Below are 27,192 nucleotides of genomic sequence, written 5' to 3'. Positions count from 1 at the left end.
AACATGACAAAGCTTCAGTTCACTTAATAGAACTACACTAAAACAATGTGCAGAACTGAACCCAAGATATTTTATTAATATTATTGAGGTGTTAATACATTAGAGTAGTATATTAAAAATAAAATTGCTGCAGATGTGTACTTTGAAAGTGTGCTATTATAACTGGCATGACTGACCTTGCTTTGAGAAGTAACACCCTGACAGTACATCTTTGATCTTTGAATAGTTTTCCATCTAAGGTATTTTTTTCCCCTGTTTTTCTTTCTGCTTCTATGGAAGTCTTCCCCCAGTTTATCCCATAAAGAGGATGAAAGCGGCATTTGCCAAAAGACAGGCTATGCCTACACTACTGCGGTAAGTCAACCTACGCTACGCAACTCCAGCTACATGAATAATGTAGCTGGAGTCGACATACCTTAGGTCGAGTTATTGCAGGGTCTACACCGAGGGTGGTTGACAGTAGATTTTCAGCACTTTCGGCTCCCACTGGAATTTAAGAAGCTCAGCACATCCCAGTAGCTGCTCAGGACCTTGCAGGATCAAGTTGAAAACTCAAAGCTGGAGAAGAACACTGGTTCACCTCCTCCACCTCCAATGAAACCAGTTCTAGGGTTATCAGTGGCCTGGTATGTAGTAAAACTCACCAGCTGAACTTTACCCTACAGATATGCTTGACTGCCCACCAGTCACATTGCCATCAAATGGGAGGGGAAAAATAAAAACAGCAGATGAATCATTCTCGAAGATGCTTTCTCTCCATATAAAAAACCCTCTTAGAGCGTGTCCCTGCCCACATGCCAAACTGGGAAAAGAGAAATTGACAACCCACTTTTCTCCCTGCTCCCAAGTCCTAGAAAAAGACTCTTCCTAAATATCAAGAAAAGTAGATACAAGGGCAAATGCAAACTCAAAACATAAATTTTAGAAGATAAAACTTGGGTTAAAACTTTTAACTTGGGTTAAAACTTTGCATACCAAGTTTCACTTAGCGTAAAGAAAGTTAACAGCACAGCTGATTTATAAACTTTTACATTAAAACGCTAATAAGCCCTGAAGCATAAAGGCAACAGTAGACATCACTAAAATATAGCTGATGCAGATTGAGAACATTATTGGATTTATTAATAGCACTTCCACCCTTTTCACTTCCAAACTATAGCCTAGTTAGCCACAGAACATGTACAAGTATTTTTCCTAATACCACATATCTCAACATTGAACTTTAGAGCTTCCCTCTATGCCCCTTCAATCCACGGATTCAAGGTGGGAAAAGACACAGTTAATGCTAATTGTGATGACAGGAGTTTCTATAACATGGAACACATGCTTCCTAAGACTAGGTCTACGCTACCGCGGTGAGTCCCCGTACCTTAGGTCGAGTTACTGTGGGGTCTACATTGTGGGGGGTTGATGGGAGAAAATCTCCCGTTGACTTATCTTACTCTTCTCGTCGGGGGTAGAGTTCAGTGGTCAACTGGAGAGCTATCTGCAGTTCATTTGGTGAGTCTTTACCAGACCCGCTAAATCACCTGCCGGTGAATCAATCTCAGAGCGCTGATCCCCACTGTAGCGTAGACCTGCTTTTCCCCAGAGATGGACGAAGACTAACTCATAATCACACAGCCAACAGTTAGATGGTAAAAATATATGGTGAACGGAATAGAGCTACAAACAGCAACTTAGGGTATTCCACAGAGAGGAAGATATAGAGCCTCCTGAGTAAGAGGAGGACAGTTAAAATTAGCATTAAAACTGTGTTTTAGAATTAAGGCCTGATCTACATAAGGAAATTAAGTCGGTACAACTACATTACTCGGAGTGTGGAAAATCCACAACGCAGTTAAACTGAACCAACCCCCTCTTGTTGACAGAGAATTCTCGAGTCAACCTAGTTACAACCTCTTGGTGATACAGATTACCTACACTGACAGAAGCCCTCCCATCGGCATAGGTATTGTCTACACTGAAGGTTGCAGCTGTGCCCCGGTATTGTTTTAAGTATAGACGCCCTAAAATAGCTCTTCAGCTATATTGCACCCATTAGGGCCTCAGAATAACATTTGATATAAACGCCCTGCGATAGAGGATGTTTCCTTATAATCCCTTATGTACTGTATGCAGCCCTGAATAGTATACTCTCATTTATCTTAGAAATTCCTACCTCACTTGATATTAATTTACGGTTGTTGAAATCACTTGGGATGCTCTTGCTATCAGATCCTGGGATAAAACTAAGATTAGCGACAGGGTTCTTAGCTGAATGCTCTGCTTTTACTATGCATTCCCTTGAGCACTCACGAAAATCCAAGTTCTGATAAGTCTCAGGGCATCATGCAAAGCCCATTTATTCTGTTTTGTTTCTGGTTGATTACTATGCATTGCAATTGTTAATTTGGGTTGTATATTATCATTTGATCTTCTAAGGCACACTGGAGATACTCGTGGTACTGGTCATGCAAGTATAATTTGTTAGTGGCTTATGTAACTTGTTTGCTTTTAGTATTTTTTATGTAATGGGTTTAGCTCCTACCAGGCTAGGTACTATATATGAATTAAAAATAAATTGTGCATCCAAGGAATACAGCATTAATTTTCCCACTAGCATATGGTCCAATAGCAAAAAGAGAAAAAAAAAAAAAAAAAAAAAAAAGGCTGAGGGGATATGATTCCTCTCCATAAATACACCGGAGGGGTAAACACGAGGGAGGAAGAAGAGCTATTTCAGCTCAAGGACAAGTTGGCACAAGAACAAATGGATATAAACTGGCCATGAATAAATTTAGGCTGGAAATTAGAACACTTCTAACCATCAGAGGAGTGAGGTTCTGGAACAACCTTCCAATAGGAATAGTGGGGACAAACAACCTGCTTAGTTTTAAGCTGGAGCCTGATAAGTTTATGAACGAATGATATATGGAGTTGTCTGTGACCAGAGGACTGGACTCAAAGCAAGAGATCCCTTTCAGTCCTATGTCCTGCAATACAGAGTTAATTCTTCTTGTGTTTAATTTCTTATTTTTATGGATTTGGGGGTCGGGTTGTTTTTAAATAGCTCCTTTTTATTCCCCAGACTCATAGGTGTCAGTTTTACTCCTTTTTCTACATATTTACTTATCCTATATTATATTGGTTCTTGCTCTGTCAGGAAGATATGACTGCTCCTCTAAGCCTGGTAATAAAGCCACGTCTACACCTTTATCATTTTACCTTGATTAGTGTAATAATCTTTTGGGTCTCCCTACTTTTCACCATCCCCTGTCCAGTTTATCTAAAGTACCACAGGTAAAACCATTTTCCTTAACCACTATTCTCTCATTCCCTTCCTTTACTGGCTTCCTATCTCCTGCTGGATCATGCTCAAGCTAATCATCTTGACTCTCAATGCTTTTGTCTTATATTTCTCATGCTCTGATGCTTTGTATCATCTCAGATTCATGCTTTCTTCTGTGCTGTGTCTACAGTTTAGAATATCCTCCCACTTCTGTTCATCATGCTTCTATCTGGCCCCCTTTCAAACCCACTTCTTACATAAATCTTCCCTACCTCTTTCCCACAATGATTTCTCCATTTCTTTTCCTTACCTGAACTCTTACAGTGTGTTTTGTCTTATATTACAACTTAAGTTCTTCTGGGTAGGAACATTTATTACACTACAAGAAACACTTGAGAGAAAAACTCTCACACTAGAGTATACGATTGTCACTAAATTTCAATCCTCCCCTTTCAGCTTTAACAGAGAAACTTTTGCCATTGCACATTCTAGTCTCACAAGAAGGAAGCCAGTAAGGAAAAGAGATCGAAAATATAAGAGATGATTAAACGAAAGCCCAAGATTCCAGTTACGAGCAGGATGCCTCAGGCTGTTAATTTAGTTTTTTAAAAAAATCTCAAGAAAACAAACTACATTTCAAAAGCAGTAAGTCAGCTCTTAGCACTAGTTATTCCACCTACTCTTTTACACTGTTAACAGCAATGCTCCCTGTGAAATTTAAGGCTGCCACAGCTCTCGTTTTCAAATTATTATTTTTTTAAATAAAGACAGCACATGTTAGAACAGTAATCAATTCTGGCTTATCAAAATTAAATTACCATTTTGCAGTTAAAAACACCAGCACTAAATAGCATAATATGATCACTCAGAGCCCTTCAAATAGGATACCACAGTCAGGAGCCACCAAGTATGACATCCATGCTTGGCCTTCAGGTGATATTACCATAGTAATAAAACTATGTATTTTTTTAAAAGTGTTTCTTTAGGTTATTAAAACGGAAATTGTTTAGATTTTAACAACAATTTATTTTAAATATGTGCTGTATGTTTCCTTTTTATAGTTAGTTAATGCGGATAAGGGAAGAAGGCTGATTAGACAACTAGTGATTCATCAATTTCACTTTCTGATTCTCATGCACTAATATACAGTGTTGAAAACCTAAATATAACAGAAGGGAAATATTCTAATGTTGTTCTCCTGCCCTACTCTCTCTCTCCAAACAAGTTATTTACATTTAAGTTAGAAAATTTTGTGAAAATATTTATAATAATTTATTTTATATTTTGGATCAATCTTTAATTAAATCTTTAAATGTTGAAGATGTTATACTTCAGGACAAGTTCCAAATTTAAAATAAGTTATTTGATGTAAAACCACTTTCTTTTAACAATATCAAGCTTCAAAGAAGCACAACTTTCCCAAATACCTAGTAGAATCACAAAGATTCTTGCTGTAACAGGTTAATGCAGACAGGAACGTTCGATAGTTACCTTGACTGGATTCTGAGAGTTCAGATTTTTGTGACAGCTGTTTTGTTCCATCTTTAGTTTTTTTCAATCTGTTCCTCTCAGCCGACGTAGACAGTTTTTGCCTGAGAGGTTTCAGTTCAAATGCCTGAAAGGCTATAACCTGATTTTTCTCCTCAGGAGACACTTCTTTTATAGTTTCTTTTGTAATACTGACATTTTCTACAGCGATTTGGTCCTCAGCGTTTGCTGTTTTAGCATCATCTTGGTGCACAGTTTCTTCTCTGCTATTCAGAGCCAGTTTTTCATCTTTATTAATATATTCAAGCTCAAGCTGAATCTGCTTGTATTTCAGAAGAAGATCCTCAAAGCTTTCTTCCATACAGTTTTCATTTTTAGATGGGTAGTTCTGTTTTCTAGATGGAGATCTTCCAAAAGTTTTGGCTGAATTATTTGTTAAGAAAACTAAATTTCATCAATTTCTGCCCTTAATATCGTAGAGATTAAGATACAATGAATGAAGATTAAGCAACAATATGTAACAAATTAAAATGTGTTCTCCCACTGGAGTAATTTAGTATTAGAACTTCATATTGAACTCTCCTCCCCATTTTCAGAAACAGAACTTAATTTGTCAAACACATAACAATATGCATATTTTATACGTTAGTCTTAAGAACGGAATATAAAGTTTAACATACTGATCACACTTACCCACTGTCAAGTAGCATCTTCTTGCTCAATTTCATTAATTCACATTTCTTTTATAGGATACTTTACAACTGTTCTCAAATGTAGAAAAATACCATCTTTTTTTATTCATTTTTTAAGACTTCTGTAACTCTTATAGCTCAAGGAATTGCCCAGCAAGTTTTCTCTCTCTCCACCCACAACCTCTGACTCACTGGAACTGCAATGGTGGAGACTGATAGGGAGGAGCTCACCTGGTGGTTAGACTTGCTCAAAGCAAATTAGTGAGCCTCAGACTTCTCTGACAGAAGTATGACTCAGCCACTGACTCCCTCTGTGTGGTCTTGAATAAGTTACTGAAACTTCATTCTGACACAGTTTAACCATCCATAAAACGCTGAGACCAAGCAACAGCGCAGTTAAAATCTGTAGCAACCGTGTTCCAACATCTGAGCTAAAGCCACAGATAATTACCACCAACAACCAAGAAAAGTAAACCACAAGGAGCCAAGGGCTCCAGGACTTATCATCAGAACAGTCAGGAATATACTAGTTCGTTTTGCAGCCACTGCTCAGGACCAAACCTTTTGGTTTACAAGGTGTTGTGCATGCATTCCCAATGGACACCGCTTTTCTATTGGGTTTTGGCTTGGCAACAGGAGCTTGACCCACAGCCCAGAGCAGATAATGGAAAGACTCCTGCTGACTTTCATACGGAGTTTCATGGATCAGGCCTTAAGTACACAAACAATTCCACAAGGAGAATGCAGAATTATCTTATTAAAGACTGTATTTCCTTCCATAGTGACACATGGAAGATTGTTATTAATCATTACTAACAAATTAAGATTGTATATACTAGAAGTGCCTATTATGATTTGAAGAAGCCCTGTAAATATATTTATTAAGAAATCAAAGTACTTGCCTCCTTTGAAAAGCTCTTTGAAATCTGACAGAGAACCAGATTATATTATTATTGCTACTAATACTAATGATCTAAACAGCCTTGTAATACATTGTTACACCAATATGTATTACACGCTATTGGTGCATTTACAGACTGCTGAAGGCACTCAAGGTATTTCCTGTGCTTTATTGTTTACATGAAACCAGGACCCAAAGATTACTTCTATTTGGACATGTTATAGCCAAACTAAGTGCCTTTCATAGTTTCTTATCCAAATAAACACGCGTTCTTGTAAATTTAAACCAACCTATTTGGCACAGTTCAATGTGAACCAAAAACTAATAGCAAAAGACCCTCTGGCATTTTGAGTTTACTTAAACATCTACATTAGAACTTCTTTTACCCTAGTCTAAACTTTAGAATGCTAACATAGCTACTTAATAACTCTTCTGTAGGACTCTGCTTTAATTAGCCGAAACACCTTAATTCTCCAAAAGTTATATTTATACAGCAAAAAAATTGTTTTAACCTGATGAGTCAGTCTTGCTCCTTGTGCAACAGGTGAACATTATGATAATTCAAAATACTTTTCCACTAAGGCTGTTGTGTACTAACAATACAGCTAAAATTAAAGCACAATGAAATTTCTGTAATCTGTTAATTTAAACATGCTGAGTACTCGGATATAGAACCATAATTATCTGCACAGCATTTCAAAGCGAAGCCACCCTCATGACCATGGGGGCACGAGTGACCTGGACATATCAATATGTTCATCTCAGAGAGGTCTGAATATCTTTGAAAAACATCCTCCAAAACTGCTTAGGTTATTCTAGCAAAACATTTGCTATTGCCATAACATGTCGAGCCTCAGCATAATGATCGACTAGGATAAACGATGTACAAAACAAAACAACTAAGATAGTATATACAAAAGTGCCCATTATAATTTGAAGAAGCCCTGTAAATATATATTAATAAGAAATCAAACTATTTCGGAATTCTGGAATGGATAATCCCAAACCACCATAAGTGGGATATTTGCAAATTGATAAACATTGCTAAAGTAAAAGTAAAAATGCCCCTTACACAGGCAATTTGGGGGGAGGGGGGGGGAGCATTAGCAGACAATCCTAAATTTTGGAATTTTTTAAAAGTATCTTTATGTATTTTTTGTAAAGACTGCTTAATTTAATCTACTTAGAACTATTCTGTATCTATTTCTCTTCTCTCATGTGGGATGGCCTAAAGGTGAGGAACACTATGAGAATTAGAGAAGGGTGGGGTTTTTTTGTTTGTTTTTTTAAAAGAGTATGTAAAAAATGGTAGGGGAAATATCCTAATGTGTCTCAAGAGTGGAAGTGATGAGGAATTCTTAAAAATACAATTTAAAACGTTTACACAAATATCATCTAGGACTAGGTTAAGGACAGGCAACACAGATATGAATACATGAAGATAAAAAAATAAAACAAACAGGCTACAGCTGTTATCCTTCAAAACATTCTGCAAAATTGAACCAAAGAGCCAGGCAGGTTAAAGAAACCTTCAACTCAGCTACTAAAGACTGATGAAAAACAAACAACAGAAACAGTTTAGAACTTATCTCCCCAAATAAATCCACATTTTGGGGTTCCACACTGCAGACTCAAATCCATCTAATCTACAGATTTGAAATTTCAGCAAAAAAACCTGAACAAAATATAAGAACGATCATACTGTGTAGGACCAATGGTCCACCTAGCCCAATATCCTGTCTTCTGACAGTGGCCAGAACCAGATGCTTCAGAGGGAATGAACAGAACAGGGCAATCTTGACTGATACACTCCATCGTCCAGTCCCAGCTTCTAGCAGTTGGAGATTTAGGGACACCAAGAGCATGGGATTCTGACCCTGACCACCTTGGCTAATACCCACTGATGGGCTTATCTTCCTTGAATTTATCTGATTTTTGAAACCAGTTATACTTTTGGCCTTCACATCATCACATGGCACTGAGTTCCACAGGTAGACAGTGTGTTAAATTGAGTACTTTATTTTGTTTTAGACCTGCTGTCTATTAATTTCATTGGGTGACCCCAAGTCCATATGTTATGTGAAGGGGTAAAGAACACTTCTCTATACCATTCATGGTTTTTTAGACGTCTATCGTATCCCCCCTTAAGAAGTCTCTTTTCTAAGATGAACAGTTCCAGTCTTTTTAATCTCTTCTTTGGTAGTTGTTCCACACTCCTGATCATTTTTGTTGCCCTTCTCTGCATCAGTTCCAATTTAACATATCTTTGTTGAGATAGGGTGACAGAACTGCACACAGTATTCAAGATGTGGGTGTAGCATGGATTTATAAAGTGGCATTATTTTCTGTCTTAATTTCTGTCCCTTTCCTACCTGTTCCTAATATTGTTAGCTTTAACTACTGCTGCACATTGAGTGGATCTTTTCAGAGAACTATCTACAGTGATTCCAACATCTCTTTCTTGAATGGTAACAGCTAATTTAGACCCCATCATTTTGTATGTGCAGTTGGGATTATTTTTTCCAACGTGCTTAATTTGCACTTATCAACATTGAATCTTATCTGCCATTTTGTTGCCCAGTCACCCACCTTATAAGTTCCCTCTGTATCTCTGCTTTGGACTTAAACATCTTGAGTAATGTTGTATCATATGCAAACTTTACCACCCCATTGTTTATCTCCTTTTCCAGATCATTTATGAATATGTTCAAAAGCACTGGTCCCAGCACAGATCTTTGGGGTACCCCGCTGTTCACCTCTCTCCATGGTGAAAACTGGCCATTTATTCCTACCCTTTGTTTCTTTCCTTTTAACCAATTACTGATCCATGAGAGGACCTTTCCTCTTATCCCATGACTGCTTATTTTGCTTAAGAGCTTTTGCTGTCGGACCTTGCAAAAGGCTTTCTGAAAGTCCAAATACACTACATCCACATGCTTGCCAACATCCTCCAAGAATTCTAATAGATTTGGGGAGGCATGATTTCTCTTTACAAAAGCCGCTTTAATTCTTTCCCCAACATATTGTGTTTATCTATGCACCTGACAATTCTGTTCTTTACTATAGCTTCAACCAAATTTGCCTGGTACTAAAGTTAGGCTTACCAGGCTGTAATTATCAAGATCACCTCTGAAGCCTTTTTTAAAATCAGCATTACATTAGCTATTCTCCAGTCATCTGTGTGTGTGTACAGAGGCTGATTTACATGATAGTTTACATACCAGTTAATACTTGTGCAATTTCAGATTTGAGTTTCTTCTGCGCTCTTGGGTGAATACCATTTGAGTCCTGGTGACTTATTATTCTTTATGAGTTTGTTCGCAAACTTCCTCTACTGATGACTCAATCTGAGACAATTCCTCACATTTGTCATCTAAAAAGAATGGCTCAGGTGTGGGGATCTCCCCACATTCTCTACAGTCAAGACTGATCCAAAGACTTCATTCAGCTTCTCCACAATGGCCTTGTCTTCGAGTGCTCCTTTAGCACCGGATTGGCCAGCAGTCCCAGTGATGGTTTGGCAAGCTTCCTGCTTGAGGTACTTAAAAAAAAAATTGCTGTTAGCTAATGACAAAAACTAGTTGCTCATGTAATTCTTTCTTAGCCTAACCTTATTATACCTTTGCACTTGACTTAACAGAGTTAATACTCCTTTCTAGTTTCCTCACTAGGATCTGACTCCCATCTTTTAAAGGATACGTTTTTTACTCTAATCACCTCTTTTACTCTGCTATTTAGCTATGGGGGCATTTTTTTTTTTTTTTTGGATTCTCTTACAATTAGTTTGAGCCTCTATTATAGTCTTTTTAAATAGTCTCCATGCAGTCTACAGGCATTTCACCCTTGAGACTATTCATTTTAAATTTCCGTTTAGCTAGCCTCCTCATTTTTGTGTAGTTCCCCTTTTGAAGTTAAATGCTAGTGTGGTGGGTCTCTTTGGCATTTTTACCCTTAAAAGTATGTTAAATTTAATCACATTACGGTCACGATTACTAAGTGGTTTGGCTATATTCATTCTTAAACCAGATCCTGTGTTCCCCTTAGGACTAAACCAAGACTTGGTTAAAGATGTAAGGAATTAATAAAGAACACTGTGACTGAACATCAGTTACAAAGTTTACCAACTGAACTAAAAGTTAAAGCCCAAGAAAAAAGGGAGCAGTACTGAAAACAAAATTGAAGTACTTATCTGTAACAGGAATTTAGACTCCCACATGTATTCCCTTCTAAAGGTTACCTGTAACTCAGATGGGGATTTCTTCCATACCCAAAAATTAATCTCCATACTCAACAAAAGAGTTCAGAATCCAGACTACTGACATCACTGAGGCCCCTGAGACGTTAAGAAATATTTCCTGGTGCTGTTCAAAAAAAAAAAAAAGAAAAAAAAGGGGGGGGGGTTTGCTGGAGCCATGTATGCACAAAGCCCTGGTTCCATAGGTGGGGAATACCACTTCTCCCTGTCAGAGATGGCACATATCAAAGACTTCTCAAAGGGCTACTTGCCACTGGAAATTCCAAAGGGGGCTCCAAAGCCCATATGGGTATATCTACCCTAAAGCTGGGAGCAAACCTCCCAGACCATGTAGACAGACTCACACTAGCATACTAAAAATAGCTTGTGGACATTGTGGCATGGGCGGAGGCTCAGGTCTGGGTCTGAGCTTAGGTGGCTGGCCCAGGGCTGCAACATCCACACAGCTATTTTTTGCATGCTAATAAGAGCCCCACTAACACATCTGTCCACTTGCAGTGTAGACAATCACATAATTCTCTTAATAGGAAAGTGAAGGCTGCTGCAGAAGGCATGCATCCAGAAGTCCTCACTCCATTAATACCAACAGGAGTACAGGTAGCTGCACTATTTTAGAGAGTTGTAATATCAACTGTGGCATGTGACAAAAGTTGTGGTAAGCACAGAAAATGATTAAGCATTTCATTTTGAAATCTTATGTCTACTTTAGAGTATGAATGATATTTCAAAATCTCAGTTCATTAAGCAGCAGTGACATTAGCTCCTCCTGTGTAATGTTTACCAATAAATTATGTCTAAAACCCAGTAAAGCAGGGCTAGGGTTTTCTCAATTGTTATCTCTTTTAAAAAAATAAAATATCATTAGTTTCTTCATCATAAAGAGTGTAAAAGTAAATTTTATGCTGGCGCTAATAACTTTTGCAAGGCTCATCTAGAACAATCATTACAGTACTACTCACGCAAAACAATAATTATTGGCAGAGTCATTTTCTAGTATTTAGAGCAACACTGAGAACGAAGAGATTTAGGCCATGTCTGCATTACCACTTATGTCAGCAAAACTTATGTTGCTCAGGGGTGTGAAAAAAAACACTCCCCTGAGAGACATAAGTTTCACTGGCATAAGCGGTAGTGTGCACAGCACTATGACGACGGGAGAACTTCTCCTGCCGACATAGCTACTGCCACTCATTGGAGGTAGTTTAATTATGCTGTCGGCACAAAGTGGCTACACAAGAGATCTTACAGTGGCGCAGATGCATCAGGATAGCTGTGCCGCTGTAAGATCTCTAGTGTAGACATAGCCTAAGGTTCTATTTCTAGCTTTACCAGAGACTCACTACATGACCTTGGGCTCAAGTCACATTTTCTCTATTTTCCCATCTTAAGAGAGACATTCTTGGATGAAAAGCACTACACAAATACTGATAAGATTCAAGTAACGTTCTGATGGTAACATATGAAGTTAAACAGTTAACTAAGGCTGCTCTTACAACACTTACTCCCCTCACTCCAAATGTAGTCTTATGTTAAGGCTAACAATCTTCAAATATTAACTGGACTTGAAATAACAGGGATTTCTCTTTCTGATCTTTTAAACAGATCTCAAGCCCCCCCCCCCCCCCCCCAAGTCTTGGCTTCACTAAGAAAAATATCCATTGCTGATAACCACTGTGAGTAACTGATACAGCTGAGTGAGTGATGTACATAACTTAATTAAAAGTGTAGACAATGACAAACTGCTTTCAACACTACAGCAAAGGAGAACAGGTTTTAACTAGTTTCTGAAAGCAAACTTGATGCAATTTATCACTATCTACACTTAAGCTACGTTGCACACCAGTTCAGTGCACCCATTCCTGACCCTCCACCAATGCATGGTTTTCCTGCTGTAGACCAGGACAAAGACCTACCCAACTTAAAGTGAGAGAAGTTTCCTCACTGGTTTTGCCACTTCACCTGCCATAGGAAGAACCATTAAGGCACCGTCCAGACCGACCAGCCAACTGTTCTAGAGCAAACAGGACTCTGCTACAAATGACCATATCAGACAACATTGGGCTTGATATATGCGTTTTGCATTCATCTCCCCGTGAAAGTAGAATTAAAGCAAAGCATAGCAACAACCAAGATTAGAAGTCACAAGTCTGCACTACAGTTGACAATGCTAAAAGCAGACTGGGAGATGTACTGAATTCATCACTGCCCAAGAGGCAAAATTAGCAACTTCAGAATTTTACTGCTCAGATAATTAGTCTAAGTATTTAGGTTAAGGCTCCCTTCCCTGGGGCTGACCTGCTCCGCAGGTCTCCTGTCAGGCTGGGGAAGACAAGGCCACATGGAACCTAGCCCACTGAGCTTTGCATCAGCCTTCAGGCTTTGCTCCTAACAGAGCCTATCCGGATCAGTGACCCAGCTTCACACCAACCCCTCTTCATGCACCCTGGGGAATGCGACCCTGAGGCACAGCCCCTAGATATGAACTAGAGCGTGCTCAGGGCGTTGTGCTGTTCGAGGTACTTATGAGAGGCCTTTAAGTTTGGCTCGCCACTCAGGCCCTTTCTCCTTCCCCACAGCCGGGTCCCAGTCACCCAGCGCCGTAGGGAAACAAGGGACACAGCCAGGCCCGTCCCGAGCAGTGGGAAGTGGCCCCTTCTCCCCCCCTCCCCCGCCGTTGTCCCGCACAAGGATACACTTCCGAGGGGAGGACTCTCTCCAGTTCTGGCCGCAGCTGAATCCGGGTCCTCCCCCGCCCCCCGGCGGCCTTCCGGGGGGGTTGCTTCCCCGATCTCCCCCACCCCGGCTTCTGCCCCAGCGGCCCCCGCCGCGGTAAGGCCTGCCTCGGAAGCGGAACCGATCCAGCGCGTTGTGGCTGCGTTCCCAGAACGAGAGCCTGGGGCCAGAGTCGGAGTGGGAGCCCGGAGGCATCCGCGACGAAGGCAGTGGCGGCGGGTGAGAGCGGAACGACTCCTTGGGCCGGTAGCCGCCGTGGCTGTGCAGGTGGCCGAGCTCCGGGGGCGGCTGGTGCCGCGAGCGGGGGAAGCGGCGCGAGGAGGAGGAGGAGAGGGAGGCGCCGCCGCGGAGGCTGGGAGGCGGCCTGCGCCTCGAGTAGGGCCTGGTGCTGATGAGGCCGCTGGCGGGCTCGGAGCCGTTATTGTCATCGTCGCTGATCTCGCCGTCCTCCAGCTCCCCCTCCTCCTTCGGGGACAGGCCGCGAGGCTCCAGCGGCGCCGCCTCGGCAGGGGCTGTGGCCGCCGCCATGGGCCCGGTCCAGGCGCTCAGGGGAAGCGGGGAGCGGTTCGCAGCGGCACAAGCGCTTTCGATTCCGGAGTAGCCCAGCCCCAAAAGTTCCCCACCACGTCTGTCTTCAGGATGCCCCCCGCCAGCTTCTATTCTCGCGAGAATTCCCCTCTCTCATCCCCCCCCCTCTGGAGGGGAAGGAAGCCATAGTAGATGGCGTCATAGAGAGGGGCTGCGCGCTGTATCATGGGAGTTGTAGTTCTGACTGGCAGACGGGGAGCGTCCGTTATAGAGGAGAGGAGAGAGCCGGGAGCGAGGCGAGCCCGGCCGTCCTGCAATGGGGCGGGGGTGGATAACGGCCTCCAAGGGCAGTGGCGTTTCCCGCCATGTTGGTGAAGGAACGGGACGGAGTCGCTGGGACGCCGCCATCTTAATAAAGGGAAAGAGCGAGCCTCCCCAGCGCGCCGCCTGTTAGGGGACATGCCGACCAGCTGCGCGGCGGCGGGGTGCGCCGCCGTTTACAACAAGAGCGTCAACGTCAGCTTCCACCGGTACCGCCCGGGCGGGGGGAGTGTTAGGCCGGGCTCTCCGGGCGGCTCTCCGCCCCCGTGGCTGGGGAAGCCGGGTTTGTGTTCTTGCCTCCGGCTCTCTAACCAGCGGTCCTTCCCGTTAGAGCGGGCTGTAACGCGGCGCCGCCGCTGCTGCGCGCTGGCCCCGCGCGGGGCGGCCCCCCGGGCTACGCGGGCTGTGTGCTTCGGTTGATGAACTCCCCATACCAGTCGCCCGTGTAGACACGGGTCAGCCCCTTCCGGGCCGTCGGTGTGGTGCTGGTGTAGTTTAGCCTGCGCTTTGCGGAGTTCTGAGCCCGTCAGATGATCCCTTCAAAGAAGTGAAGCTCTCAAAAGCTTGACCAGGTTTTCTTTTTCCTGCTGCTTTTTCGCACTGAAATTCAGATCTGCCCCATAACAAGAATGAAAGTTGAGCATATGAGAAAGGAAGAAAGTATTAGTCAGTCCTGTCTAAAGCTGCTATTTGTTTCTTTTGACATCTTCTAAAGTCGAATTAACAGCTGGGAGAAAGAATGTCTTTGTTAAAGAACCAAAAACCTCACCTCTTCAGATAAGGGCTGAACTCTAGTATGCGCCTCTGAGACTCCCAAGCAGCCCTTTAGCCACACTAGGGAAGGTCAGATATTATTCCTGGTATTTTTGTGCTAAAATACATATTTAAACGTTTGACAATTAAACCTTTTAGACTTTATACATTGAAGCAAAAAAAGGGGGGCACAAACCCCATTTTAAAAACTCCTTTATCAGTCATATTTAAATCTTAGTTCAGTCACTTGTGTCTTTTGGACTTAGTATTTGGAAGCTAACTTCTATGCACAGACCCGTCAAGTCACACTAAGACTTGTGGAAAACATTGTTGTTTTGTATTCCTTGTAAAGATGAATTGCAATGGGTTTCTTTAAATTAAGTTTAGTGGTTTGTTCACTTTATTATTTTATATTTATATTACACTAGCACTCCAAATTCCCAGTTATTTTGGTTTGTGTTTTTTTTTCCCCTGAAGGTTTTTTTTTTTCACCCTTTATTGTTTATTTGCAATCATAGTAAAAAAAGACTTGATAAATTTCAAGGTCAGAAGGGACTGATGGTGAGGTAATGAGCCATCCCTGAACTAGAGCCTCATTAAGCCATATGCAGTGGTGAGTCATTCCTGTGCTCAGCTCAGCTGTTCCACAAGCCAGGAGCTGGTCTGGTGACTCTCAGGGCATATACCAGCCTCACAGGAGACACAGTAGCATGGTCAGCCCAACATAAATTTATGGCTTGGAACACCACTACCTGATAGTGATGACCGACTTTACAGACTTCAGGCTGCTCGAGCCCTGCCCATGTTTCACCTTAGCTCCTAGCTGTACTCGTGGCTTGTCCCAACCCTTCTTTTGACTCCGGCTCTGGTTCCTGGCCCAGCTGTTGCTGCACCAACTTACTTCCACTGTACCAACTGGGCTGCACCCTCTACATCTTGTTTCTGACTTCTTGTATAACACAGGCCATAGAACTGCCCCAAAATAATTCTTGTATAAATAATACTAGTGATATATTATCTCATTATTTCTATTGTCTTTTCTCTTAGATTTCCCTTGGATCCCAAGAGAAGAAAGGAATGGATACGTCTTGTAAAACGCAATAATTTTGTGCCAGGCAAACACACTTTTCTTTGCTCAAAGCATTTTGAATCCTCCTGTTTTGACCTAACTGGACAAACTAGACGACTTAGAATGGATGCTGTTCCTACAATTTTTGATTTCCCTGCTCATCTAAAACTCAGGGTAGGTTATTGGAATGTATGTCACTCTCTGAAGTCTTCTGCATTTTTTCAGTTACAAAAAAAACTTCACACACATGACCATCCCATACAAAATTTTACATAAATTTAAAGAAAATAAACTCAAACAAAAAGTTAATTCAACAGTTTGCCTTATTTTACAGTCATAACACTGTAGCATGTCATCCACACCAATCAGCTATTTTTTAAATGGAAAAATGTGATTATAAAATCACTAGTGTTGGTAGGGAAATAGGAGTATGAATAGTATCTGAAATTACTTTTTTAATCTTTTATTTTTTTAATGGAGATTGTGTCCCTTTTATAAACACAGACAACTATAAATGCATCGCTGCCTAAAACTCATCCCAGAGATGCCCTCATTTTTGTCATTTAACATTGCTATGTGGTACAACATGTTCCCAAATTACTAGAATAGAAATATTTAAACTTTTGAAGAAATGTGGTTCCAGAGAAGTTTCTTCCATTGGCAATTCAGCATGTTCGCTAGTATGCCCCAGTTCTTTTCTTTTCTTCCTTCCTTCGGCATCACTTGCTTTACTATTGTTACCAGGCAAGCAGTTTTGTAACTCTCACTTGCAACTTATACTAGCACAGACCATGGTGGATGGATTTAAATCATCTATACTAATCATGATTTAAATCAGCAAGCAGGAAACCTTGATTTAAATAAGCAATTTTAATCTGTTTTGTATTTGTGCTTTTTAAGTACTTTTCTAAAGGAAGGCGTATTCTCATTGGTTGGGGACGATTAGAACATTGATTTGCAACTAAATATAGCCTTTATATTAAATTTGGTGGTGCTTTTTTTTGCTAACTAGATGGATACACTATACATATATGCATTGTTTAAGATAGTTTAACCTACATTTATTTGGATTCTGAAGTTTTACTTATGTTAGAAAATTGTGAATGATGCATTTCTTATTTACTAGACGATGAATATTTTTACTTGTAATTTGTCAAGTTGTATTTGGATGGAAATTCAAATCTAATTAAATGTGCAAAAACAGCATTATAAGGGCTCCTTTATTATTAAATAAAACTACCTTAAAAGTGCTGGATACATAAGACAAAAAGTGTATCAAGAAGTTTATGAAAATATTTTGTATTTAAAATTGACTTATTAATCAACTGAAGTGTAATATGTAGATTGTTTCTGGTCACTGTGTCTAGCGGATCTCTTTCTCTCCCAGTCAGAGGTGCTGACTTATTTTTCTCAGTGGGTGCTCCACTCCTGCCCCTGCTCCGCCTTTCCCTGAGGCCCTGCCCTTGCTCTGCCACTTCCTGCCCCCGACACCCTCCTCCCGCGCCGAACAGGTGCTGAGCACTTCCTTTTTTTTTTTTTTTTTTTTTCTGTGGGTGTTTGAGCCCTGGAGTGCCTATGGCAGGGGTGGGCAAACTTTTTGGCGCGAGGGCCACACTGGGGTGTGAAACTGTATGGAGGGCCAGGTAGGGAAGGCTGTGCCCCAGACAGCCTGGCTCCCACCCCCTTTCACTTCCCACCCCCCTCAGAATCCCCCACCCATCTAACCCCTCCTTGTCCCCTGACCTCCCCCCTCCCAGGACCCCTGCCCCTAATTGTCCCCTGGGACTTCACCTCCTATCTAACCCCCACAGTCCCCGTCCCCTGACTGCCCACCCCAGAACCTCTGCCCTGCCAACCTCCCCCGTTCCCTGTCCCCCAACTGCCCCATCCCGGGACCCCCTGCCCCTAACCGCGCCCCCCCCCGGGACCCCATCTCCTCTCCAACTGCTCCCTGACTGCCCCCCAGGATCCCCTACCCCTTATCCAACCCCTCAGCCCCCTTACCATGCCGCTCAGAGTAGCATGTCTGGGAGCCGTGCCGGAGCCTGACACGCTGCCGCAGTGCCCTTCATGAGTGCACAGCCCCGCCGCCCAGAGTGCTGCCCCCTGCTCAGAGTGCTGAGGGGGTACAGCAGGGGAGGGGCCAGGGGCTAGCCTCTTGGGCCAGGGGCTCAGGGGCCGAGAAGGACAGTCCCGCGGGCCGTAGTTTGCCCACCTCTGGCCTATGGAGTCAGCACCTATGCTCCTAGTATTTATTTATAGACTGGAAAACAAGCTTTCCTGCTTTTTTCAACTCCCAGTCAGTGTCTCAACTTTGAGTGCACAAGAAATTGAACTGAACTAGTTTAATAAACTGAATTGAAGAAAATATTCTCTCTGCACCTGTAAAAGAGGCTACTTCTATAAGAAGTTGTTTTAACACTTCAACAACCAGTGGTTCCAGGTGCTTAGCCAGTGACTTCCACCATTTAAGTGGTGTGACTTTATTTAAAACTTCAGCAGCAAACATGGATTGCTAAATATAATTTTTTTGTTTAAATTATTTTAATAGATTAAAGTACATGTAGGGCTTTAAAATAGGTTGTCAATTTCAAATGAATTTTAAATAAATAAACCCTGTGTTTAATTTAAAACATTAATTAATTTGTTTTATCCACCTTGGCACTGACATTCTACAACTATTTCTTCTTGCCCATGGTGCTTGAAAGCCATGAACATCTGCTGTTTCTTAGTAGTTTAAAGATGGCACTAGATGCTGTGGTCATGGCTGAGGGAATGTAGAAGCAGAGGCTGAAATGACAATAAGTGATTGGGATTACAGTTGATCTGCACTCAGTATCTGAGCTGTTTGCACTAATGAAAACAGATGATGAGATGGTCTGTTCAAATTACTTATCGCTGTGTTATTCAGCAAAGAAACAGTTTATTCATCAGTAATTGGGTTTTAGAATGAGCTGCTACTCTGCAAATTAACTAACACTAGCATCAGTTTTGAAAACAAAATGTGATCTCATGCATTCGATGACAGAAAGGTGATGAAGTACAGGAGCAATTGAAAAGTTTTTTATTGTATTATACAGTATTTTATTTTGGTGGTGGTATTTTTTTTCCCTCTGAGAGAAACTGATTGAGAAATTCAAACATAAAAAGGGGAAATTAACATGAACATCTCTAATCTCTGTTTCATAATAGCTATTACAGTTCAATTTTATGACTTAAATTTGAAGCTGCACAGTAAGAGAGCTCCTCTGAGCTAGCTGCATTTGGCTGTGTGCCTTTGAAAGAGAACTGGTTGCTGCTGAAGCATATAAAAGTAAAGGACGTTTTTCTGTTTTGCAAGATCCCTCTTGTTTTTGACACTGAAGAAATTCTCAATGAAGTGCAAATGGAATGGTTTAAACTACAAGAAAGCACAGGTCTTAAGGTACTGAAGCCAGGAGCTGTTCTGTGTTCTGCTCCCTGGATGTTGCCTACAAATTCAAATTCATGCAAAGAACACCATTTCAGCAGCACGTGTTCGTGGAAATATTTTTCATATTAAGGGATGACAACAAATCTGCATACATCTGCAGCCAACAGCTACTATGCAGAAAAGTCTCTTTAAACTGTCCCAAAAATCTGCTTTATTTTACTAATGAGCAAAGATCACAAAATTGGTTTAAAAAAATCAGTGTTGATTAATAAAATTAACATATAATAGGAGGAATTCTAATGGAGGCCTGTTCACACTTCTAAAAATATGTGAAGTGTGAAAAATATTGCTTCTCATAGTCCTGGCAATATTTTTTTCTATCAAGGTTTAGGCATTCCTGATACAGTAATTATTACAGCTGATCTTCAGGTTCATGAGCAAAATGCCTTAGCATGGATGAAATTGGACACCTGGCTCAAAATTAATAAGAATACTGTGTGTTTTAAATGTACCTAGTTACTGCAGACTTAGTATGGTTCTGTTCTGAAAAATGAAATTGTAAGAAATGGCACCTGTTTGTCAATTACTGTGAATAAAAATAGGGACCATTGTGCAGTTACAATTGGCTTGTTTTGTTCTCTTGTTTGTTTATAAATCCTAGTCATAGCTGCTTGACATCATCAGATAAAACTTAAAATCTAGTCAAATGAGGCTTACTTTATTTTTCAGAAATCAAAACTTTATTGTATGATTTATTTATGCATTACTAGTTACTCTTGCTTACTGTTTTTTCACAGTCTAAATTTATTTAAAGGTTTAATTGTAATCAGTTGTTTGTTCACACAGAAAAAAGCTACTATAAACTATTTTGGAACTGAGAAAATTGTATAACTTTTATATTCTTTTTTCTTAATTTTTCCATTCTATCCATTTCCAAAAGAACTATTCTTCCTATTCTCATCTTGCACATTGTGGATCTATGTAAATGATCGGGATCTGTCTTTCCCTAATATCATGCTTTATTAGATTAGAAGGACTAGGGAGTGGGATACCTTCTAACATTTATGGGGGGTTTATTACAAATGCAATAATACATATTTACACAAAATGTACAGGCTCCTTGTATTTGAATTTCTAGAAATGTAGTAATTACAGGTTAAATTAATTTGAAGTTTGGCATTTTATAAACTTGCATAATGCCATGATAAATTTAGGTTTTATTTCCTTTCCTGTCATTTTATTTACAGACACCTATGTCAAGAAATCTTCTGAAGAAGAAAGATGCTTATATCCCAGAAGGGGTATCTAACTTCAAAACAAACATTAGCTGTAGACAAGTACTACTTGAACACAGTTATGCTTTCAGAAGCCCCATGGAAGCCAAGAAAAGGATAATTAAGTTAGAAAAGGAGATAGCAAGCTTGAGAAGAAGAATGAAGAACTGCATTCAGAAAGAACGTAGAGCCACACAAAGATGGATAGAAATGACTTGCCTCATCAAAAACTTGGAAACAAATAATATTTTGCCAGGAGTTACGTTGGACCACATTTTACCAAGTGCCTTAAGAAACCTTCCCTTGGAAGATTTCAAAAATATTTTACAGGAACAGCAAGACCATCTATAACAGCTTTGCCGATTTTAAACCTAGACTTCAAAATTTAAATTTATACTGAACATAATGCCAAAAAATTTATCCAGCCTAATTAATGTGTTTTTCTAGGACATTCTTGTGGTGGTGAGGGACAACTTTGGTTCTTATGCCTGCTTAATTAATTGCAAATACCCGTCTATTACTAATGAAAACTTCACAAGTCTTTTGATTGTGATTGAAAACTTACTATCAGTTAATAAGAGTGCCTTATGCAAGAACTGTGAATTAACTGTCTTTTCATTTTTTGAATAATTGAGGATTGTGTTTTGGTTGATTGGTCTAATTTGTAGAACATCTGAGTAATTGAAATGGACCAGTTTTTGATGGAACACATGCTCTATTCAGGTAAGTTTTACTTTAAGAATAATAATCACCACTTTATATTACTAACAATCAAACATAGAAATGTTTTACTAGTGGACACTGGCCCACAGTCCCTCATACCCCTGAGATTCACAGTTAAGTACCTTCAGCACCATCACTCGAGACCACAGAGGCCTCTGTGTGTGTCCAGGGTCCATAGTAAGTCATGGGGTAGAGGCCGGACATGCTGGGGAGAAGTGGCCTAGTAAGCCCAGAAAGGAGCAGCATTTACTTTGTTCTGGTTCATTGGAGGTTCCCGAAGAAGATGAGACTTTTCCACTGAGTTCTGTCTTTTCCCAGGAGCTGCCATTGCAGCTGCCCAGGGTGATGTCGGAGACCACAGCCATTGTAGTGTTACAGGACCTTAGCTTGGGTATCCTGTGGATACCTGTGGTCTGCCATTTTGGCAGCAGGACAGTGTAGAGAGCAATTTCCATGAGGGGTTGTTACAGAAATTTGCTATATATGCACATATACATATATATATGTGCTGCACATATGCACATATACAAAAAGGTTAAGTTGTATGGAAACACAATTAAGCTAGCAATACAAACTGCAAGAGAGGCCACTTGTGAACTGACAGCAAATGCCAAAGTGATGTTGAAAGTATGGAAGTTGCATTTTTGACAAAGTGCTGAAGCAAGCATTTTAGACATGCCAGATGAACGGTGTCTTGGAAGGCAGAATGGATGTCAGCACTGAACCACCATTAGCAGAAGAATCAGAAAGAGCAGTGAAAAAGTTGAAAAATGGGAAAGCTTCAACGATAGACAGTGTAATAGCTGAGACACTAAAAATCAGCGCAACAAGTGCTATCAAAGCATTAAGAAAATATACAAGAAGGTATGGGAGCAGGAGGAGCTACTGGATGACTGGGTAAAGACAATAGTATGTACCAATCCTGAAGAAAGGTGATGCTGTCAATCTGAATAATTATAGAGGTTATTGTCAGTATCATGGAAAATGAACATAATTATCAACAGATTAAGACTGGCTTTTGAGGAAGTGAGACTTCAGGACAGGTTGAAGTTGCATTGATCAGATATTTATGCTCCAACAGTTTATTTGGGCATGGGAGACTGGAAGGATGAGAAGGGGGATTAAAGATAGTTGCTGTTTTCATCAATTTCACGAAGGCATTTCAGTTACTTTCCATAATGCTTTTCTCCAAAACATTAAAATCATATGGCTTCTTGATAAGATAATTGCAATTATAAAAGTTATGTACAAGGACTCCTGTAGTGTGACCTAAGAGTTGGTGGAAAGCTAAACTAAGCTGGTTGGGCAAATAGTAGCACATATTGATCTGGTTATTAATCTGGATAAAACTAAGTCCCTGACCACAACCTCCAGCTCCAGCTACCTCACTATTAACCTTTCCAGATGGGACATCAAGCAAGTGGCATCTGTCAAATATTTGGGCAGCCCCCTAGACTGTGCTGGAGGATGCTTGAAATATGTGGACATTTGTGTATCAGCAGTTGCTGCCATATTCTGGGCCCTTCCGCAGCCTCTGTGGGAAGGCTATGACATCAGGCTTGTGAGGAAGCTATGGATCTAAATAGCCACAGTTAAAGCAACTCTCTTATACAGAAATGAATTGTGGGTGCTGAGGAAGCCTTAAGAACACCAGATTATGAGAACTGAAAAATGTCAGTCTTTGTCAGCTGCTCTATATGAAGTGGCAGGACAAGACCCAAAATGAGGATATTTGAAGCCAAACCCATCAGTCCCCTCCAGCAGCACTGGTTTGGTTTCAGTGGCTTTCTTGGTATGGAGGTATTATTAGAACGGAAAAATAATGAATTTCAAAGTGCATGTACCAAGGAATTCCATTACATGGCCGATGAGCACATGGGTATCAAAAACTTTGATAGTGCAACAAGATTACCAGTGATGGATATCAACTGAATATATAACTAGACCTCCTTAAGCATCTTGCCCAGAGATCGATCCAGTGGTGCTTGATTTGCAAGGAGGCCATGTCCCTTTGAAATTTGTCATGAAAACTAAATGTATAGCTTGTTGGGATATTCACCATTTTCTCCTAAAGTGATTTTTTTAATCATTCATAAGTTATCTTTAGATGAGAGTACATAAAGCTTCAAAAGAAATATTTCCTTTAAAAATGTACTTAATAATGAATTCTTGTACTTTTTTTCTTTTAGGTATTGTCCATCTCGGAGATGTTTCATACAAGTATATACTACAGGCATTTTGCTGTACCTTTTATTAAGGTAAGTGCTTTTCAAGTAAAAGATATAAAAAATAGACTTCAGAAGTGGCTAAGCAGTATACCCTACCTGTACTCTTCAGCTTTTTTCAAATTTTAAGCTAGTTCAATATATAAATAAATTTATATCTTGCCTTTTATGAAGGAGGAACATGTTAGCTGGGGGGAAGGGAGGTGTGTTTGGTTTTCTGCCCGCTTTCCTTTTTTCACCAATTAGAAGATGGCAGCTGTCACATGAAGAAAAGGGAACTTAGTTATTCTCTTCAAAATATCCTATGCTAATGGTGCTTACCCTTTTTTTCTTTTTTGGCACATAACTGCTTATACTGCTCAGAAGCAAAGTTTTGTTTTTAATCCTACTTGGTGAGTATCTCTCATTCTTTCCTTTGAACACTGAGTCACAAAAATAGTTGATTTTAAAAAGCCTGCCTCAACCTACTTCTTGAGGTAGGTTGATACTCTTTAAAATAGTGGTACAAACTTATTAAAATCACAACTTCAAATGCTGATTACGTAAATCATGGCAAATTTAGTATTTTACAGATCTTAATTAGGACTCTCTATCAGTGGTGTGAACAGTGGAATAACATCTCAATCTTGATAATGTTTGGGTGTCAAGTTCCAATAAAGACAAGACTTGTTTGTCAAATTAGATAATTTAATAGTAATAGATCTTCCACACACCAGAAACGGAGACAAATGTGAAGAGAAATAATATATATGGCAGATTACCGTTAGATACATCTTAACTGGTGGTAATACCAAGGGCCCCAGTCATGGGCCAGGATCATGTTGTGCTAGGTATTTGTATAAACACGCACACAGACTGTTCACACCCCAATGAGTCTAAATCTAACTATAAGACAAGAGGCCAAAGGTGGATACAGACAGATAAAGGAGCTCAAGGAAACAGCAACTTAATATTGGTCGGCATGATAGGCTGTGGTCCTAACATGCCAGATGCTTAACTGTAAAGTTCTTTTGCAGTATTCCCTGGAGATCAATCTCTTTGCATGAGCTTTTGAAGAAGGGACACAATACAATACACTTTTGTTCATATTTCCTTTTTAATATTTAGCCCTTTACCTTTTATTATAGGTCTGTACCTTCTCCTTTTCCAGTCACTTCTACCAAAGAAGGTTTTGGTCTTCACCTCAATTTATTTATGGGTTCTGGAGCAGGTTATGTCATAACAAAAGCAATACTTGTTAGTCTGTTTTCCAAAAATGTCATGTAGACTTATAAACCAAATGTTTATTTTGTATTAGTTTTTGAACAGAGTATAGGTTTTATTTGAAATCCATCTTACTGCGTAATTAATCATTAAACACCATGCTATGTAACAGGTAACCTTAAGTCTTGTATGATCATTTTGACAAAGTGCTTATGTTTTTTATAACTATTATGCTAGTTTCAAATAAAAATGTCACTTTTCAACTGGTGTATGAAATTTTCTTCTGAGAAATGTAGTTACTGCTTGTCTTACACATCCTCATGTTTGCTATATGAATATTTTTATGTGCTAAGCTGAATTGTATAAAATTCCAGCATTGATTGTATCAACTGAAGGAAAATTGTACATCTGTGCAACTGGCTACATTTGAAGTTGTCATAATATAAAGGGAAGGGTAAACACCTTTAAAATCCCTCCTGGCCAGAGGAAAAATCCTTTCACCTATAAAGGGTTAAGAAGCCAGGATAACCTCGCTGGCACCTGACCAAAATGACCAATGAGGAGACAAGATACTTTAAAAAGCTGGGGGGAGGGAGAAAACAAATCTGTCTGTCTGATGCTTTTGCCGGGGACAATACAGGAATGGAGTCTTAAAACTTAGTAAGTAATCTAGCTAGATATGCGTTAGATTATGACTTCTTTAAATGGCTGAGAAAATAAGCTGTGCTGAATAGAATGGATATTCCAGTCTGTGTGTCTTTTTGTAATTTAAGGTTTTGCCTAGAGGGATTATCTATGTTTTGAATCTGATTACCCTGTAAGGTATTTACCATCCTGATTTTACAGAGGTGATTCTTTTTATTGTTACTTCTATTAAAATTCTTTTTTTTTTTTCCAAGAACTGAATGCTTTTTTTTATTGTTCTTAAGATCCAAGGGTTTGGGTCTGTGGTCACCTATGCAAATTGGTGAGGATTTTTACCAAACCTTCCCCAGGAAGTGGCATGTAAGGGTTGGGAGGCTTTTGGGGGGAAAAGACGTTACCAAACCTTCCCCAGGAAGTGGCATGTAAGGGTTGGGAGGCTTTTGGGGGGAAAAGACGTTTCCAACTGGGCTCTTTCCTAATAAAATTAAACCTGGATAAATTTTTGGTGGTGGCAGTGGAAGTCCAAGGGCAAAGGGTAAAATAGTTTATACCTTGGGGAAGTTTTAACCTTAGCTGATAAAAGTAAGCTTAGGAGGTTTTCATGCAGGTCCCCACATCTGTACCCTAGAATTCAGAGTGGGGAAGGAACCTTGACAGAAGTATTTTAATTTTTAATACTTTATGAACAAGGGGAACAAACATTCAAAAATAAATTATAAAAATTGAAACCATGCTGAACTCATGAATTACATTAAAATCTTTATTTGTGAAAAGTGCCAGATTGATAGTCTTGGAGAATTAAATCCTGTACACTGAACAGATACAGCATCAGCAGGAACAAGTGTGTGTGTGTGTGAGAGAGATTTTGTTTTTTAACATCACTTTACAAATGTGCTTCAATGCTGATCTAGAGGGACCAATTCTAGGGGTAAGGAAGTAGTTAAGACTGCAGACCCACAGCTTATTAATATATTTTTGGCATTTATAAATGCCGGAAAATAATGTCTGATGGGCTGGATGAGGCCCATGGGCCGTAGTTTGCTGACTTCTGAGCTAGAGGGAAAGAAATTGACTGGCTGAATTTAGAGCCCTTCACCCAGAATCTTAAACAGTGAAGCTGGAATTTATTTGTAGGAAACGTTTGTCAGCTCATGGCTGGTAGTCCACATTGTGGACTACCAAGCCTTCATGGAAAAAGGTCATGTAGAGCTATAGGAGGACCTCTATAGCTGTTTATCTTTTCTCACAGATTGTTAATAGCTTAAAAAGCTAATCCATGGAGGTATGGGCTTTCCCTGGCATGAGGTACAGGTGGCCTTTAATGCAAGTATGACTAATGAGGGCAGCTGCCTCAAAGGTGCATGCATGCCCATAGGTGGTGTTGCTGCTTGCATCTAAGTTTCAAGGAAGTTTTAGAACCTGTCTTATATTAATTAAGAATTTGTGGAGCAGGTACTAGCTTCTTTGCAAAGGGTAAAAGAAAGGCCACACTGCATTCTCTTGAGCCTGTTTCTCACTTGAAGAAGGGACCTATAGACTTTAAGTCTCCACTTGAAAACAGACTTTCTTGTCAGTGATCATCTTCAAACAAGATCAGGAACCCACTGACAGAATATGTCTTAGCAGCACCAGAAGGCAAAGGATCCTAAGGTTCCTTTCAGCAAGCACCATAAAGCACCAATTACATTGACACACAATT

At 40.2% G+C, this 27,192-nt stretch overlaps 2 protein-coding genes across 7 annotated transcripts in view; one reads left to right on the top strand and one right to left on the bottom strand.

Annotated features, from left to right (window-relative positions):
* Positions 1-14,024, bottom strand: part of ZFC3H1 (zinc finger C3H1-type containing) — a 59,302-nt gene extending 45,278 nt beyond the window's left edge. For 4 of the 5 annotated variants that reach the window (XM_073327771.2, XM_073327774.2, XM_073327773.1 and 1 more), the window contains exons 1-2: positions 13,301-14,024; positions 4,763-5,182 (exon numbers count right to left, since the gene is read on the bottom strand). In XM_073327771.2, coding sequence (XP_073183872.1) covers positions 4,763-5,182; positions 13,301-13,868 — 988 coding nt within the window. In that variant the 5' untranslated portion in view covers positions 13,869-14,024. The remainder of the gene's footprint in view (positions 1-4,762; positions 5,183-13,300) is intronic. The other variant, XM_073327772.2, reaches the window with a different exon arrangement.
* On the top strand, positions 13,312-25,706 carry THAP2 (THAP domain containing 2). 2 transcript variants are annotated; one of them, XM_073327777.2, is made up of 5 exons: positions 13,312-14,398; positions 15,990-16,185; positions 20,671-21,420; positions 23,610-23,678; positions 24,773-25,706. In XM_073327777.2, exons 1-3 carry the CDS (start codon positions 14,328-14,330, stop codon positions 21,046-21,048), a joined length of 645 nt encoding a protein of 214 aa, XP_073183878.1. In that variant the 5' UTR covers positions 13,312-14,327; the 3' UTR covers positions 21,049-21,420; positions 23,610-23,678; positions 24,773-25,706. The 2 variants fall into 2 exon arrangements, with proteins under 2 accessions (XP_073183878.1, XP_073183877.1); XM_073327776.2 differs by having other exon boundaries at positions 23,610-25,706.
* Positions 25,707-27,192: the final 1,486 nt, after the last annotated feature.

The sequence above is a fragment of the Lepidochelys kempii genome, chromosome 1 (assembly GCF_965140285.1).
Source record: "Lepidochelys kempii isolate rLepKem1 chromosome 1, rLepKem1.hap1, whole genome shotgun sequence".
NCBI classification, from domain to species: domain Eukaryota; kingdom Metazoa; phylum Chordata; order Testudines; family Cheloniidae; genus Lepidochelys; species Lepidochelys kempii.
This window is presented reverse-complemented; position numbering and strand designations above follow the sequence as displayed.